This window comes from Manis pentadactyla, chromosome 3 (genome assembly GCF_030020395.1).
Source record: "Manis pentadactyla isolate mManPen7 chromosome 3, mManPen7.hap1, whole genome shotgun sequence".
Classification (NCBI taxonomy): Eukaryota; Metazoa; Chordata; class Mammalia; order Pholidota; family Manidae; genus Manis; species Manis pentadactyla.
Window position 1 is genome coordinate 82,486,345 of NC_080021.1, and position 19,046 is coordinate 82,505,390.

The 19,046-nt window shown below is 36.1% G+C and overlaps 1 protein-coding gene across 1 annotated transcript in view; it reads right to left on the reverse strand.

Moving 5' to 3' along the window:
* Positions 1-19,046, reverse strand: part of LOC118922865 (ankyrin repeat domain-containing protein 26-like) — a 121,647-nt gene that overhangs the window by 66,414 nt on the left and 36,187 nt on the right. Inside the window, 6 exon segments of the mRNA XM_057499338.1 lie at positions 13-963; positions 2,401-2,538; positions 3,155-3,338; positions 4,693-4,906; positions 12,967-13,084; positions 13,369-13,402. Of these exon segments, the coding sequence (XP_057355321.1) occupies positions 13-963; positions 2,401-2,538; positions 3,155-3,338; positions 4,693-4,906; positions 12,967-13,084; positions 13,369-13,402 (1,639 nt within the window).

The window sequence follows — 19,046 nt, forward strand, 5'->3', positions numbered from 1 at the left end:
CTGGATACTTACTTCTCTTTCTGCTTTCTCATTTTCATACTGATGCATTCTTTCTTTTAAATTATTACAATAATTGATTAATTCTTCATTTCTTTCTTTCAGCATATGATCTTGTTTTTCACTTTCAGCTTGCAGTTTTTTTACAATTTCCTGAAACTGGTCTTGGATATTAATTACTGTCTTTTCTTTATTGTCAGCTTTGTTCTGAGCATCATCCAACTGCTGTTGGAGCAAGGTATTTTCACTTTGTAGTTGAGATAATCTCTCCTCTAAGGATTCCTGCTTTCCAATGTACTTACTCACTTTACCTTGCTCATTCTGATACATTTGTTCAATTTCCTTATTTCGACACTGTATGTGGCTTAGGTCTCTTTGCACAAGTTCTAAAACCAAAGTCTTTTCTCTGAGAGCATCTCTCATGTGATGGAGCTCAATTTCGAGGCTATTGAATTTACTTTCAGCTTTAGAAAGCTGCTGAGAAAGAGTCTCATTGTTATCTTTTAGGTTAGACACATCAAAATTGATTTTGTCCTGTAAACGAAACCACTCATCTTTTGCTCTCTGGAAAGCGAGTTCTAGATCTCTTTTTGATGCCTGACTTTGATCATAATCCTGTATAGCAGCAGCCAGTCTAGAATGGTATGATTCAACTTCTGTCTCCAATCTTTCTTTGTTTTGTTTTTCGTTCTCCAGCTTAGAGTTTAGCATTGCATTCTCAGCTGTCAGGACATTAAGCTGTCCACTGTATTGGAGTATGGCTTTTGTTAGTGTTTCCTCATTCACTTTTATTGTCTTTTGAAGATCATCATTTTTTTCTTTTATAATTTCAATGTCCTCAAAACATTTCTTTTCCTTTTCCTGGTTCTGATTTTTTATTGTGTCTATTTCCAGTCTTAGCATGGCAATTTCATCCTGCAACATGTGGTTTTTATGCAAGAGATCTTTTTCATGACCATCAGAAACCTAAGTAAAAGAAAGGAGACTTTCAGCTAGCACTCAATGAAAAGACATATGATTTCCTCTGAAAATAAAGGATAACCTGAATGTTTATACAATGAAAAGGCTGTGATAAATGGATATCCAACTGGAAAAAAGTAAGTTGGATCCTAACCTCAAACTCTATACATGAATTTCCAAAATTTCAAAAAATGAACTGAAGACAATGAGCCCATGAAAGTAAAAAAAGAAACCAAGAGAGAATTTTTTAAAATCTCAGAATAAGAAAGGCCTTTCCCTGAATTACATCTCAAAAGGCAGAAAAGAATAATAAATCTATATTTAAAACTACACTTAAAATTGAGTTTCCAGTCTGAAATCTATTCAGCTACCCCATAGTAAAAGCCTTAGCTCAGCATATATTCATACAGATTGTTTCCTACAATTCTTTTTCCTAAAAATATTCCATAGATTTTTTCTCTTTTCTAACATTTTAGAATCTTTTCTAATGACATCTAGTCTAAATCTAATCTGCTTTTCTAACATTTAGAATTTCTAATAATTATAAGAATCACATCTACTGATATCTGATAAATCTTGACATTGTACTAAACACTGTTACATACAATGAACTCAGTCAGTCATCACAGTTCTTCTGGAATCGAAAGGTTAAAAGCGTGAGCAAGCTGCAGGATTTTCCCCAGGTCTCTTGACTCCACCACTGGAGCACCCAACCACAATTACTTTTCCAGTTTAAATGTATAAAGAAAGAAGAAGCCTTGTATTTCAAAATACTAATGGTAAATAAGGTAAAATTTATAGAGTTCTTCTTAAAAAACCATGGGATTATTTGCTTCTGCTTGATATTTCACATAAAAGTAAGTGTTTAATAGGGGAAAATACACTGAACTATTTTCCTAGGACTAAAATACTTATCAATACATTATCACTAAGTATGTATTATGGCATATCATTGTTTTCAAAAGCTCCTTGTATGACTATTTTTTTCAGAGGAGAGTGACATCCAAACTATGGTCTTTGAAGTGGCTATACTTATCTTCCATACCAACAGTGGAAGTGATGAATATCCTCCCTGTTAATCTATCAAAGAGGTGAAAGCCCTTCCCAAAAGTGGAAAATATGTTTTAAGTAGCAATAGTTTTAGGATTATGGAAGTTCATAATTCCTATGGAAAATAGTAAAAGCCTCTCTCCTCTGAATAAGACTGTTATGAATATCACAACTTGATGGTTACAGACAAATGGATTTAAGATATGATTTTATCCACTCAACCAAAAATGTCACCTTCAACCGCCACCACCACCACCACCACCAAATGTATATACACATATATAGGCTTTAAAAATCCTTCATACTTTCCATGACATATATACTGTTGATGTTTTAAATATATACACATACAAATACATAAACACACATTTGAAAATGACTAAAGAAAAACACCTCAGAATTCATTTTTGTATGTGCCATTTCTGTCCCCTTTTGTTTGCAAAGGTGATTGGTCAGAATCCTGTCTTGCAATATTCTGGCATTCTGTTCTTGAGAAAGTTGCCTCTGAATGTCATTTCGCTCTTCTGTAACCTAAAAACACACTTCATTGGGTTTTTGGTCTCTATCACTTAAAACAAAGTCAAAAGCTTAAGAGCAGAACCTTAAAAAAAACTGTTAAAAAAATTGGCCCTTTTAAGCACAACAATTTTTATCCCACATGAATAACTCAAATTTTCATTTAAATGACAGCAAAATTTGTCATAAATAGAATAAAACTATAGGCAGATAAAATACTGTGAAATAAAATTTCTATTCAAAACAAGGTAATTTAACATATACTTTAACATAAAAAAACCAAAATAAACATTTATGTTTAAGCAAAATGTTTTAACATTTATGTTTATGTCAACATTGATGTTAAATTTATATTTAACATTTGTTTAAGCATAACGATTTATGCTTAAACATAATGATTAAGCTCAATTTACCTTCCCTTCCTTCATCCAGAAAACGCACAGAGCATCTATTAAATTCCAAGAATTGCAATAAATGAATAATTTTAGCTATAAATGTCATCATTCACATTAGGATGAGATAATCTTTTTGGCTTACCCTCAAATAATATATATTAAATCAAAGGAATATTATAAATAATATTGATGAAACAATGTTAGAAAAAAGAAAATTTTCCCAAAGATTAATGTACCTGATTCAGATTAATTCTTACAGTCCTCAATTCCATGTCTCGTGTTCGAAGAGCAAATTCCAATTGTTGTTTCTTTTCAACTTCTTTACTGTATTGCTCCTCTTTTCTTCTTAAATGCATCCTAGTTTTTTCATACAACATATCAGCATTTCTTCTCTTTTCTTTTTCTTGTTTTAAGGTAAATCTACAGTTAAATATATTTATCTTAAAATTTGTTCTGTTAGAAATAGGCTGTTTTTCTGATCTAGTTATACACACACTGGTTTATAATCCCCAAATTCCCACATCCTTGTATTTTTTTCCTTTTCTATGTCTCACATTATTTAATTTCTTACTTTAATCTCTTCCAAAAAATACATATACTTGAGAAGTAGCAATGAAAATCATTCTGCTACTTAGTAAGTTTTAGTCAGTAGTAACTCCAGTAAAGGAAAAGAATTTTGAATTTATTCAGTAATGTTTGAGTTGAAAGTGACCCTTTTTTTCCCTACATAGTCATAATTACTCCTCCAGTAGGACAGATCATTTAGTTACTAATTCAAAAAAGAAGTTGTTTATAAATACATTTATAAATTCATTAGAAATAAACTTTTAACTTCACAAAATATTATAGGTCCCCTTAAAAATGATTTGCAGTGTAAGACAGCATCTGCAGATGTCTTTTATACCACATGTATCTGCAGATTACTGCAACCCAAGACTCCCTAGCTGAGTCTACTATCTGCTGCCCTGTAAGTTTTATGTTTCTTCTTTTACAACACTTTTCAACTTATCTTGTTCAGTATTATCTATTTTCTACATTATTTTAAAATCTTTTGGAGGAACAAAGGTTCCAAATTAAGTAAACGATAAAGAGTAACATAAGCTTTCAGCACACACCTTTGAATTAATTTTATCTATGTATGAGATGTTAAATAACTAATGAGTAATCACTTTCCATTTTATTTTTTATTCCATGCATATGTTAACAGTAAAAATGCATATAAATTTCTAACACATTTTTCAGTCTTGAGAAAAACGTCCACTTCATACTCTGTTGGTGAGAGTGTAAATTTAATATAAACTTTCTTGAGAACAAGTTAAAAGTATAGATCAAATATACACATACAATTTTGTCTTTACTGTTTTTTATACAAAATTTATTTATACTTTAAATAATATCACTTTAAAGTTTTTATACTTGATGAATTTATTCCAAGTAAATAACCAGAAATGTGGAAACAGATTTATATGAAAAATGTTTGCTGCAACATTAATTATTTAATAAAAGGAAAAACAACCATAATTTTTTAAGATAAATAATGAGGTAGGCCTCTATGTGGCCATTCAAATTAATGACTGAACTATACATTAAATTATTAGTAGAAGTAGTCACCATTAAGAACTTGCTACAGTGTTTACAAGTATTTCATATTCCACAATACTAAACAAGTTTTTTCCCAGTAAAATCCCACAAAGTTAGTAATTATGAAACTTCTACATATCCATGGTATAAAAGTAAATAGTTCAGAAATTTCTTTAAAACCAAGCTGTTATACCTCAAACTGCTGAGTTCTTGTTCCCATTCCACTTTTTGATGCTCTAACTGTGATGCCATCTCTTTTGTTTCTGATAGCTCCTTTTGTAGTCCACTAACCTTATGTTCCATATTTTTTACTTTTCCTTTAAGTAGTTCACAGTGACCTTTTTTAAGTTCTATTAATCTTTCACATGAAAGAACTACATCCTGGATTTTCAGTAAGCTCACAGAATCTGCACAAGGTAGAAAACAATAACAGAAATGAAATATATGATTACCTTTTGTGTACAAAGAACTGTGCCTTTTCACATTCACTCATTCATACACTGATATACTGAGTACCTATAATGTGGAAGAAATTATATTAAGTTCTATAGACAAAACAGACAAGACCCTCTGGCTGTTGTGTACCTTAAAGTCTAGTGGAGGAGAAAATAATTAAAAAATTAATTATAATTTATAAATAATTATAAAGTAATTATAAATTCCAATAGATACTATAGGAAAACAGAGTTCTGTGATCACATTAACAGAACTTGACCAAAACTTGGCCCAGAGAAGAAGATGGCTACAAGCAGAGGAGAAGGAACATTCTAGACAGTCTGTGGCCTGGGCCATCATTCTACTGCAAGCTGCTTCTGGTGAAGAGAGTAACAGGTACTGATTTGTCCTCCTGCCTGAAACAAGCAAAAGCAAAACAGAAAAAATACATTTAAAAATCATTTTCAAGACAAAGGACTTTAGGCCATGAAGGACAATGACACCTGAAAACAAATGGAGTCAGCCTAAGGAATGCCTCAGCTCCCTGCCTCGAGAGAATTCTGAGACCATGACAGAGAGAAGGCACTGAGACAGAGCCCAATTACCACCTGAGCTGTGATGTGGCTATACACCAAGGCACACAGAGCTCCCAGTGAGAACCCAGCAGCACCAGGAGTGGTGTCTGTTCCCCCAGCCAGGCTGAGAAAACTTGTAATTCACAGGACAAGGACTATAGTAGTCAGAAAGGTCTTACTTCAGTAGTAGGGAATAATTAGCCCTGGGTTGAGCACTGCTCCATATTCACCTAACATATCACAACACAAGACACGAAAAGATCAAACTCTTTCCAAGGAATTTAAGTGTATGCAAAACCAAAGCTAAAAAGACAAGTAGAGGCATGGAAGCTATTTTAAGAAAATCAAACAGCATTTATAGAGATGCAAATGTCACAGGTGAAGAATGCACTGGATGGGAATAAACACTTATTAGACATCACAAAATGAAACATTCATAAGTTTGGCATCAGTAAGCTGTGAGAATACTCACGTGGTTAATATATACTTCATCAAAATGGTGAGGTAAAGGGACAGAAAAATATTTGAAGAAAAAATGGCCAAAAACTTTATAAATTTAAGGAAAATTATAACCCCACAGATCTAGAAAGGATCTGACAAGGAGACAAGAAATGGAAGTAAGCTGTTACCTTTTCTTATTTATTATTTTTTAGGTTTGATATCATTAATCTACAATTATATGAGGAACATTATGTTTACAAGACTCCCCCCTTCACCAAGTCCCCCCCACATACCCACTCTCCCCACTGTTATTCAACATAGTGCTGGAGGTCCTAGCAATGGGAATTAGACAAAACAAAGAAATATAGGGAATCCAGATTGGTAAAGAAGTAAAACTGTCACTATTTGCAGATGACATGATATTGTACATAAAAACCCTAAAGACTCCATTCTAAAACTACTAGAACTAATATAGGCATTCAGCAAAGATGAAGGATATAAAATTAATACACAGAAATCTGTGGATTTCCTATACACTAGCAATGAACTAATAAAAAGAGAAATCAGGAACAAAATTCCATTCACAATTGCATCAAAAAGAATAAAATACCTAGGAATAAACCTAACCAAGAAAGTGAAAGACCTATACCCTGAAAACCATATGACACTCTTAAGATAAATTAAAGAGAACACTAACAAATGGAAACACATCCCATGCTCTTGGCTAGGAAGAATTAATATTGTCAAAATGGCCATCCTACCCAAAGCAATATACAGATTTGATGCAATCCCTATCAAATTAACAACAGCATTCTTCAACAAACGGGAACAAATAGTTCAAAAATGCATGTGGAAACACCAAAGACCCCGAATAGCCAAAGCAAACCTGAGAAGGAAGAGTAAAGTGGGGGGTATCTTGCTCCCTATATCAAGCTCTAATACAAAGCCACAGTAATCAAGACAATTTCATACTGGCAACAGACCCAAGCCACAGACCAGTGGAACAGAAGAGAGACTCCAGACATTAACCCAAACATATATGGTCAATTAATATATGATAAAGGAGCCATGGACATACAATGGGGATAAGACAGCCTCTTCAATAGTTGGTGCTGGCAAAACTGGACACCTACATGTAAGAGAATGAAACTGGATCACTGTCTAACCCCATACACAAAAGTAAATTCAAAATGGATCAAAGATCTGAATGTAAGTCATGAAATCATAAAACTCTTCGAAAAAAACATAGGCAAAAATCTCTTGGACATAAGCATGAGTGACTTCTTCATGAACATATCTCTCTGGGCAAGGGAAACAGAAGCAAAAATGAACAAGTGGGACTATATCAAGCTGAAAAACTTTTGCACAGCAAAGGACACTGTCAGTAGAACAAAAAGGCATCCTACAGTATGGGAGAATATATTCATAACTGAGAGATCCGATAAAGGGTTCATATCCAAAATATATAAAGAGCTCATGTATGTCAACAAACAAAAAGCAAATAATCAAATTTAAAAAGGGGCAGAGAAGCTGAACAGAGAGTTCTCCAAAGAAGAAATTCAGATGGCCAACAGACAGTGAAAAGATGCTCCACATCACTAGTCATCAGAGAAATGCAAATTAAAACCACAATGAGATATCACGTCACACCAGTAAGGATTGGTACGATCCGAAACACAAACAACAACAAATGTTGGCGAAGTTGTAGAGAAAGAGGAACCCTCCTACACTGCTGGTGGGAATGTAAATTAGTTCAACCACTGTGGAAAGCAGTATGGAGGCTCCTCAAAAAGCTCAAAATACAAATACCATTTGACCCAGGAATCTCAGTTCTAGGAATTTACCCTAGGAATACAACAGCCCAGTTTGAAAAGGACAGATGCACCCCTATGTTTATCGCAGCACTATTTACAATAGCCAAGAAATGGAAGCAACCTAAGTGTCCATCAGTAGATGAATGGATAAAGAAGATGTGGTACATTTACACAATGGAATATATTTTAGCCATAAGAAGAAAACAAATCCTACCATTTGCAACAACATGGATGGAGCTAGAGGGTATTATGCTCTGTGAAATAAGCCAGGTGGAGAAAGACAAGTATCAAATGATTTCACTCACCTGTGGAGTATAAGAACAAAGGAAAAACTGAAAGAATAAAACATCAGCAGACTCACAGAACCCAAGAATGGACTAACAGTTACCGAAGGGAAAGGGACTGGGGAGGATGGGTGGGAAGGGAGGTATAAGTGCAGGGAAAAAGAAAGGGGCATTACGATTAGCATGTATAATGTCGGGGGAGGCACAGGGAGAGATCTGCAACACAGAGAAGACAATTATTGATTGTGCATCTTATTATGCAGATGGACAGTAACTGTAATGGGGTTTGTGGGGGGGGGTCTTGGTGAAGGGAGGAGCCTAGTAAACAATGTTCCTCATGTAATTGTAGATCACTGATACCAAATTTTTTTAAAAACTGCTTTCGCTGTGTCCCACAGAAGTTGGGGTGTGGTGTTGTTATTGTCATTTGTTTCCATATATTGCTTGATCTCTATTTTGATTTGGTTGTTGATCCATTGATTATTTAGGAGCATGTTGTTAAGCCTCCATGTGTTTGTGAGCCTTTTTCCTTTCTTTGTACAATTTATTTCTAGTTTTATACCTTTGGGAATGAGAAGTTGGTTGGTAGAATTTCAACCTTTTTGAATTTACTGAGGCTCTTTTTGTGGCCTAGTACGTGGTCTATTTGGAGAATGTTCCATGTGCACTTGAGAAGAATGTGTACTCTCTTGCTTTTGGGTGTAGAGTTCTATAGATGTCTATTAGGTTCATCTGTTCTAGTGTGTTGTTCAGTGCCTTTGTGTCCTTACTTATTTTCTGTCTGGTGGATCTGTCCTTTGGAGTGAGTGGTGTGTTGAAGTCTCCTAAAATAAATGCATTGCATTCTATTTCCTCCTTTAATTCTGCTAGTATTTGCTTCAAGTATGTTGGTGTTCCTCTATTGGGTGCATATATATTTATAATGGTTATATCCTCTTGATGGACTGACCCCTTTATCATTATGTAATGTCCTTCTTTATCTCTTGTGACTTTCTTTGTTTGGAAGTCTATTTTATCTGATACTAGTACTGCAACACCTACTTTTTTCTCCTTGTTGTTTGCATGAAATAACTTTTTCCATCCCTTGACTTTTAGTCTGTGCATGTCTTTGGGTTTGAGGTGAGTCTCTTGTAGGCAGCATATAGAAGGGTCTTGCTTTTTATCCGTTCTATTACTCTGTGTCTTTTGATTGGTGCATTCAGTCCATTTACATTTAGGGTGATTATTGAAAGATATGTACTTATTGCCATTGCAGGCTTTAGGTTCGTGGTTACCAAAGGTTCAAGGTTAACTTCTTTGCTATCTTACTGTCTAACTTAACTCGCTTACTGAGCTATTGTAAACACAGTCTGATGATTCTTTATTTCTCTCCCTTCTTATTCCTCCTTCTCCATTCTTTATATGTTAAGTGTTTTATTTTGGGCTCTTTTGTGTTTCCTTTGACTGCTTTTGTGGGCACTTGATTTTATAGTTAGTATTTGGTTGGTCTGCTTTCTTTGCTGTGATTTTAATTTTTCTGGTGACATCTATTTTGCCTTAGGAGTGCTCCCATCTAGATCAGTCCCTCTAAAATACCCTGTAGAGGTAGTTTGTGGGAGGCAAATTCCCTCAACTTTTGCTTGTCTGGGAATTATTTAATTCCTCCTTCATATTGAAACGATAATTGTGCTGGATACAGTATTCTTGGTTCAAGGCCCTTCTGTTTCATTGCATTAAATATATCATGCCATTCTCTTCTGTCCTGTAAGGTTTCTGTTGAGAAGTCTGATGATTGCCTGATGGGTTTTCCTTTGTAGTTGACCTTTTTTCTCTCTCTGGCTGCCTTTAATACTCCGTCCTTGTCCTTGATCTTTGCCATTTTAATTATTATGTGTCTTGGTGTTGTCCTCCTTGGGTCCCTTCTGTTGGGGGTTCTGTGCGCTTCCATGGTTGAAGCGACTATTTCCTCCCCAAGTTTAGGGAAGTTTTCAGCAAAAATTTTTCAAATACACTTTCTATCCCTTTGTCTCTCTCTCTTCTTCTTCTTCTTCTTCTGGTACCACTATAATGTGGACATTGTTCTGTTTGTATTGGTCACACAGTTCTCTTAATATTGTTTCATTCCTTGAGATCCTTTTATCTCTGTCTGCATCAGCTTCTCTGTGTTTCTGTTCTCTGATTTCTATTCCGTTAATGGCCTCTTGCACCTCGTCCATTCTGCTTTTAAGTCATTCCAGAGATTGTTTTATTTCTGTATTCTCCCTACTTAGCTGTTGCATATTTCTCTGCTAGGCCATCAGCATGGTTATGACCTTTATTTTGAATTCTTTTTCATGAAGATTGGTTAAGTCTATCTCCCCAGGTTCCCTCTCAGGGGAGGATGTCTGTGTGATTCTGGTCTGGATCAAATTCTTCTGCCTTTTCATGGAGATAAAGGTAGTCTTGGGCAGTTGGCGCATCTGTCAGCTGGAAGAACAAAGTTCCTTCCTGCTTGCTCCTTGCCTTCCTCTCCTGGGAGAATGGCAATCCCTAGCATCTTGTGCTGGGCAGCTGCATGCAGACAGGGTCTCTGATTCTTGCCCATGCCGCTGTGGAGGAAGCTCTGCATAGCTGCTCTGGCCGTGGCCGTTCTTAGGCTGCTGCTCTGCTATAGCGGGGCCAGGCTGGACTGTAAATGGGTGGGAGGCTGTTTATCGCTGTGAGGGGTCTCAGATCTGCACTGCCGCCCAGGGGGTTATGGTGCCCGGAGTTCCCCGGGATTCCCAGCTGCTGGGTTGAGTGTGCCTGGACGCTTCCATCCAGCTGTGAGGGCCCTGTCCCTTTAAGGCTTTCAAAAAGCACTTGCTTTTCTTTTGTTCCAGGGTGCCGGCTGTGGGAACCCGCTCGCAGGTTTTACTGTTCCATTTCCCTAGTATCCAGCACACCATACAGTGTGTGTCTACGCTCCTGATGCGGATGACTAGGGCTGGGTATTCAGCAGTCCTGGGCTCCCTCTCCCTCCCCACTCCAACTCCTCTCTTCCCACCTGGAAGCTGGGGTCAGAGAGTCCCTGGGTCTCACCGGGCCTTGGCTTGTATCTTTCCCCCTTTGTGAGGTGCTGGGTTCTCACAGATGTAGATGTAGCCTGGCTGTTGTCCTGAATCTTCTAGTCTCTCTTTTAAGAATAGTTGTATTTGTTGTATGTTCAAAAACCTATATGGTTTTGGGAGGAGATTTCCACTGCCCTCCTCACACTACCATCTTGGCTCTGCCTCCTGTTATCTTTTTTTCAAGTTGAATATAGTTGATACATAATTTTATTTTGGTTTCAGATGTACAACATAGTGACTAGACAATAATACACATTACTAATTTCTCACCACAATAGGTGTAGTTACCATCTGTCACAATACCAAGATATTACAATATCATTGGCTATATTCCCTGTTACCTTCCATTACTGTGACTAATTTATTTTGTAATTTGAAGTTTGTACTTCTTTATCCCTTTCACCTTCACCTACTCCCTACCCTGATTTTCTTGTATATGATGTGGTAGAATGTTACTTGAAGGTGGACTGTAATACTTAAAGTCATATACTACTAACCTCAGAGCAACCACCAAAATATCAAAACAAAAGAGTTATAGCTAATAAGCCAGAAACAGAAATAAAACTATATCATATAGGTACTCACTTAATCTAAAAGAAGGCATAGAAAGAGGAAACGGGGAACAAAGAGCATATGGGATAAACAGAACTCCAACCACATGATGACAGATTCAAATCAATTATATCAGTGATATAGTTGTTATATTAAGTGAAAATGGTCTAAAAAGCTCAACTAAACAGCAAACTTTGAGATCTAAGTTTAGATCTAAATTATATGCCACCTGTAAGTAATGCATTTTATATTTAAAGACACAGATTTGTTAAAAGGATAGAAATATGATATGCCACACTAAGAGGTGACAAAAGGTTGAGTTGAATTGGTTATATTAATACCAGACCAAACAGATTGGAGAAAAAAATACTACCAACAATAAACAAGGTCATTTCATAATGCTGAAAGGGTACATGAGTAAGAAGCATACTAACCCTAAATGTTTATGTAGCTAATAACAGTTTCAAAATACATGAAGTAAAAATTACTAGAAATGCAAAGAGAAATAGACAAATTCACAATTATAGTCTGAGATTTCAATAGGCACAAAGTCAGCAAGGATAGGGTAGATTTGAATACCACCATTCTCCTCAGACACCCATGGAACACTTAACAAAACAGATTATATTCTGGTTCAAAAAACAAATCTTACTGAAAGAACTCAAAAGGATTTAAGTCGTACAACATAGGCTGCCTGATGACAAAGAAATCAATCTAGAAATCAGTAACAAAAATACCTCTGGAAAATACTCAAATATTTGTAAACTAAATACACATCTAAATAACCCTTGGATCAAAAGAGAAATTAGAAACTATTTTTAATGGAATGAAAATGAAAACATATTAAAATTTGTGGAATGCTGCCACAGTAGTATATAAATGGAAATTTAAAGCAGTGAATATCTATTTAGATCTGAATTTTCAAAAATATCTAATAATTATGGTTACAGTGTAGACCAAGGTTCCAGGAGGTAGAAAGGCAAGGAAAACAGTTCTGAGACCATTTCAACATTCTGGTTGGAAAATTATGGTAACCTGACCTTGGGTGAGAACACAGGAGAAAAACACAGTCAACAAATACACTAGTGTGCCATTTACATTCAGAAAAGCACGTGGAAATTATTATAGCTCATTGGCTGAGAGTATACAATAGCTCTCATTTTATTTTAACATAAACATATTTCTGAGATGGACAGATTTGAAATACACATTAAGTTCTTTATGGTGTACTCCTAGATAAGGTATGCTTATATTACCACAGTGTACTCAAAAGCTTTATATTTATACAATGGTCCTACCTTTACACTCCATGCCAAGTTGTTTAATTAGCAACATGGAATTCTTGCCCTCTGAAGCTGTTTCAGATGACTGAGTTAAGTCATCAAGGTCATCCATTGAATTAATTTGCTTTTTGACCTACAAATAAAAAAATACTATTTCAAAACGTCCCCAAAGTATTCATAAAATATACTAAGTGTACAGCGGCAATAAATATTCATCTTTTTATAAAAGCAAAACCGTAAGTACTTCTTAAGAAACTGATTTTTACCAAAAAAATACCTTAATAAATAACTAGTGCTTCTAAATTACTTTTTCAAATTCAGTATCTATAGACAAAGGAAGATTTTCTACTCTTTACTGTAACTTTTATATTTTTTTACTGCAGAATAATATTTTTTGTAATTTATTTTTTACAATACCTTATTCCTTTCATCAGATGTTTTCTTTGCAGGTCTAAAAACAAAATTTTTTTCAGACAAATATTAAATACTTAAAACAATATCTTCACCTATTGTTTTTATATGGTATCTCTGCATTTGTATTTAATATTCTAAAGTGATTAAACTATAAATAGAGTAACATTAAAGGACAAAGAAAATATGCTATTAAAACTAACAAAGTATTAAATTTAGACCAAACTAACAATCAAATGGAAAGGAAAAGCACAATATTACTTGAATTATTTGATAGGAAGAAATGTATCAAGATTTTTAGTTGCCATTTTCAATAAAAAGAAGCTTTCACTGGTACTAAAAAACCTGATTAGAAAGTATTACTTGAGTACTTATATAAAGGAAACTCTTTTTTAGTAACCAGGATATGATACTCAATTACAGTTGAGCCTTGAACAACATGGGTTTAGTTTGAATTATGCAGGTCCAGTTACACACAAATTTTATTTCAATAAACATATTGGAAATTTTTGTAAAGATCAGCAACAATTTGACAAAATATTTTCTTTTCTCTAGTTTAAGAGTATAATATATAATTCATATAATATAGTAAACATGTATTAATTGACTACATGTTATTACTGAAGCTTACATTCAACAGAGGCTATTAGTAGTTAATTTTTGGAGAGTCAAAAGTTATACATGGATTTTTGACTGAATGGAGGTCAGGGGCTGTGGGTGCCTCTAACCCCTGTGCTGTACAACGGTCAAATGTATTTTGCATTCTTTTATTTTTAATTTTTTTTACTAAGATATCATTGATATGCACTCTTATAACGGTTTCACATGAAAAACAATGTGGTTACTACATTCTCCCATATTATCAACTGCCCCACATACCCCATTGCAGTCACTGTCCATCAGTGTAACAAGATGCCACAGAGTCGCTATGTGTCTTCTCTGTGCTACACTGTCTTCCCCATGATCCCCCCAACGCCATAATACCCTCAATCCCTTACTCCCTCCCTCCCCACTCACTCTTCCCTACTCCTCCCCTTTGCTAACCGCTAGCCCCTTCTTGGAGTTTGTGAGTCTGTTGCTGTTTTTTTCCTTCGGTTTTGTTTTTATGTTATGCTCCACAAATGAGGGAAATCATTTGGTATTTATTTGACTTTCTCTACCTGATTTATTTCACTAAGCATAATACTGTCTAGCTCTATCAATGTTGTTGCAAATGGTAGGACTTCTTTTTTCTTATGGCTGAATAATATTCCATTGTGTATATGTACCACCTCTTCTTTATCCATTCATCTACTGATGGACACTCAGGGTGCTTCCATATCTTGGCTATTGTAAATAGTGCTCCAATAAACATCGGGGCGCATATGTCTTTTCAAGTCAGAACTTGTATTCTTTGGGTAAATTCCTAGGAGTGAATTCCTAGGTCACATGATATTTCTATTTTTAGTTTTTTGGTTAAACTAGTTTACATTGCTACCAGCAGTGTAGGAGGGTTCTCCTGCCTTTGCATCCTTGCCAGAATCTGTTGTTTAGTATTTTCGATGCTAGTCATCCTAACTGGTATGAGGTGATATCTCATTGTGGTTTTAATTTGGATTTCCCTGATAATTAGCAATGTGGAGCATCTTTGCACGTGCGTGTTGGCCATCTGAATTTCTTCTTTGGAGAAGTCTCTGTTCATATCCTCTGTCCCATTTTTTTTTAATGTTTAGGTAACATTTATTATATAATGGCATACATATTGTACCACTTAATCAAAAAGAGTAAATGTTTTAAGAGGATTGATCAGGCTCCCTGGAGAAAGTAGTGACACTTTGGTCAGTCATGCATAAGATACAGCATCTGCATAATCAGAGATAGAAAGCAGTCCAAGTAGACGGATTTTACAATATAAAAAACAGCATGAATATCAATAAACATGGTTTATGTTAGGGGCTTGTCAACCCAGCCCCTTATTTCTGAATGCTAGTCACCTTTATTATCTCCATTGGCAAATTTTCCTTGTTTAGATTCCTTCCTTACCCATAAAAATCTTGATTTTTAACTTATGGGAAATGGAGATCTGCCTCTGAGTATGAGTGTCACCTAATCTCTTAGACTCATGACCTGATGAGTTTAATTTAATGTCTATATGTAGGTAGAGGAAACTTGGCATTCACTGTTGTAACTTGTTATAGAACCTGGGAGTTTCGTACTGAGGAAAAGTTGATTTGAAATAGCTGAGGTCAGAGACAGGATGAAATCATAAATTAAAGAGACTGATGTTACTATGTTGCTTTTCAATAACCTGAATTTATTTCCTCACACTGCCATCTTGAAACCTATCCTCTGTCCATTTTTCTAATAGGGTTATTTGCTTTTGGGTTGTTGAGGCATGTGAGCTCTTTGTATATTCTGATGTTAACCCCTTGTCAGATATGTTATTTATGAATATATTCTCCCATTATGTAGGATGCCTTTTTGTACTGCTGATTGTGTCCTTTGCTGTACAGAACCTTTTTAGTTTGATGTAGTCCCATGTGTTCATGTTTGCTTTTGTTTCCCTTGCTCAAGGAGATGTGTTCAGAAAAAAAGTTGCTCATGTTTATATGCAGGAGATTTTTGCCTATGTTGTCTTCTAAGAGTTTTATGGTTTCATGACTTGCTGTCCAGTTTTGCCAACACCAGTTGAAGAGGCTGTAATTTCCCCATTGTATGTCCATGGCTTCTTTATCATAATTAATTGATCATGTATGTTTGGGTTTATATCTGGGCTCTCTAGTCTATTCCACTGGTTTATGGGTAGGTTCTTGTGCCAGTACCAAATTATCTTGATTACTGTGGCTTTGTAGTAGAACTTGAAGTTGAGAAGCGTAATCCCCCCCATCTTTATTTTTCCTTCTAAGGACTACTTTGGCGATTCCAGATCTTTTCTGGATAGATATGAATTTTAGAACTATTTGCTGTAGTTTGTTGGAGAATGCTGTTGGTATTTTGATAGGGATTGCATGAATCTGTAGATTGCTTTAGGCAGGAGGGTCATTTAGATAATATTAATTATTCCTATCCATGAGCACAGGATATATTTCCATTATTGGTATCTTTAATTTTTCTCATGAGGGTATAGGTCTTTCACTTCCTCTGTTAGGTTTATTCCCAGGTATTTTATTCTTTTTGATGCAAATGTGAATGGAATTGTTTTCCTGATTTCTCCTTCTGCTAGTTCATAATTAGTGTATGGGAATGCAAGAGATTTCTGTGTATTAATTTTGCATCCTGCACCTTTGCTGAATTCATATATTTAGATCTAGTAGTTTTGGAGTGGATTCTTCAGGGTTTTTTGGGTACAATATCATTTCATCTGCAAACAGTGAAAGTTTAACTTCTTCTTTACCAATCTGGATCCTTCTTATTTTTTTGTGTTTTCTGATTGACATGGCTAGGACATCCAGAACTACGTTGAATAAAAGCAGGGAGAGTGGGCATCCTTGTCTCATTCCCGATCTTAAAGGAAAAGATTTCAGCTTCTCACTGTTAAGTATGATGTTGGCTCTGGGTTTGTCATATATGGCCTTTATTATGTTCAGGTGCTTGCCCTCTGTACCCATTTTGTTGAGAGTTTTTATCATGAATGGATGTTGAATTTTGTCAAATGCTTTTTCAACATCTACGGAGATGATCATGTGGTTTTTGTCCTTTTTGTTGATTTGGTGGATGATGTTGATGGATTTTCGAATATTGTACTATCCTTGCATCCCTGGAATAAATAATACTTGATCATGATGGATGTTCTTTTTGATGTTTTTTTGAATTCGGTTTGCTAATATTTTGTTGAGTATTTTTGCATCTATGTTCATCAGGGATATTGGTCTGTAATTTTCTTTTTTTGTGGTGCCTTTGTCTAGTTTTGGTATTAGAGAGATTCTGGCCTCATAGAATGAGCTTGGGAGTATTCCCAGCTCTTCTACTTTTTGGAAATCTATAAGGATGCTGGATATTAGGTCTTCAGTAAATGTTTGATAAAATTCAGTGATGAAGCCATTCCATCCAGGCGTTTTGTTCTTAGGTAGATTTTGATTACCATTTCAATTTCATTGCTGGTGGTTGGTCTGTTCAAATTTTATGTTTCTTCCTGGGTCATCCTTAGAAGGTTGTATTTTTCTAGAAAGTTGTTCATTTCTTCTAGGTTATCCAGTTTGTCAGCATATACTTCTCTGTATTTCTCTCATAAATCTTTGTATTTCTGTGATGTGCACAGTGATTTTTCCTCTCTCATTTCTGATTCAGTTTATGTGTGTAGACTATTTTTCTTGATAAGTCTGGCTAGGGGCTTATGTATTTTGTTTATTTTCTCAATGAACCAGCTCCTGATTTCATTGATTCTTTCTACTGTTTTATTCTTATCAATTTTATTTATTTCTGCTCTAATCTTTATTATGTCCCTCTTTCTTCTTCTGACACTGGGCCTCATTTGTTCTTCTTTTTCTAGTTTCATTAATTGTGAGTTTAGACTGTTCATACTTGTATGTGGCACCCTCTAGTGCATGGAAGCTGTACTCTGGAGCTGCTCTGCCCCAGGAATGATGTTGGGGATTGCAGGGGTGTGGCGCTAGTGCCTGGGAGAAGGAAAAATCTGTTTACTGCTTCCTGGCTGCTGTGCCTCTCTCCACTGCCAGGAACAGTGGCTGTGTGCAGAGGTGTAAGCCTCTATGCTTTGCGTTTTTAGATGCCATAGGTGGGGCCTCCCTCTGGCTGGGCTGTTGCCAGGGCAGGGCTGCCGGTTTGTAAGCCAGTGTGGGCTGGCAGGGAGGAAGGAGCAGCAGGCTGCATATCATGGTGGAGGGCCTTGGAGCTGGTAGCCAGTCAGGGGGATGGAACGCCTGAAGCTACTGAAAGTTCCCAACCTGCTTGGCAGAGTGTGCCTGGAAATTTCTGATCATATGCCCTTTCTCCTGAGCAGTAAGCTCTGTGCAGTCCTTGCCCTTTTAGCAGCCCTCTCGCTGTTGGGAAGTCTCTCAGAGTGCCTGCCTATCTTTTGTCCCAGAGCAGCCAGATGTGGATCCGTTTTCCGCAAGTGGCTGGAATCTCAGTTTCTCCAAGTATTCCTCCTGTCTTAGCTTTCCAACCCCACTGATCTCCAGAGCACAATGCAATGTAGGTTTGTCCTCCAGAGCGGATCTTCAGAGCTGGGTGTTCGGCAGTCCTAGGCCTCCACTCCCTCCCCACTCCATTTCTCTTCCTCCTGCCAGTGAGCTATGGCAGGGGAAGAAGGGCTTGGGTCCCACTGGATCACAGCTTTGGTATGTTACCCTGTTCCATGAGGTCTGTTCTTTTCTCCAGGTGTATGCAGTCTGGCGCAGCCTTCTTTCCGATTGCTCTTTTAGGATTAGTTATATTAATTATGTTTTTGTATGTGGTTTTGGGAGGAGGCCTCTGTCTCACCTCTCATGCTGCCATCTTTAATCCTCTGTCCCCTACTCTGCATTATTATAAGAATTTTACCTGTGTTAAAGGCACTTTTCTCCTGACAGTTCTATGAAGTAGGTAATATAATAGGTATTTTATCCAGGAAGACGGTGAGGCACAGAAAGGCTAACTTACTCAAGCCCCAATAGCTAGTCAGTAGCAGACTCATAATTCAAAACATGTTTTACAATATACTGTGAAAGTGTTATTTATTTTTAAGTGTTTCTAAGAAATAAAGC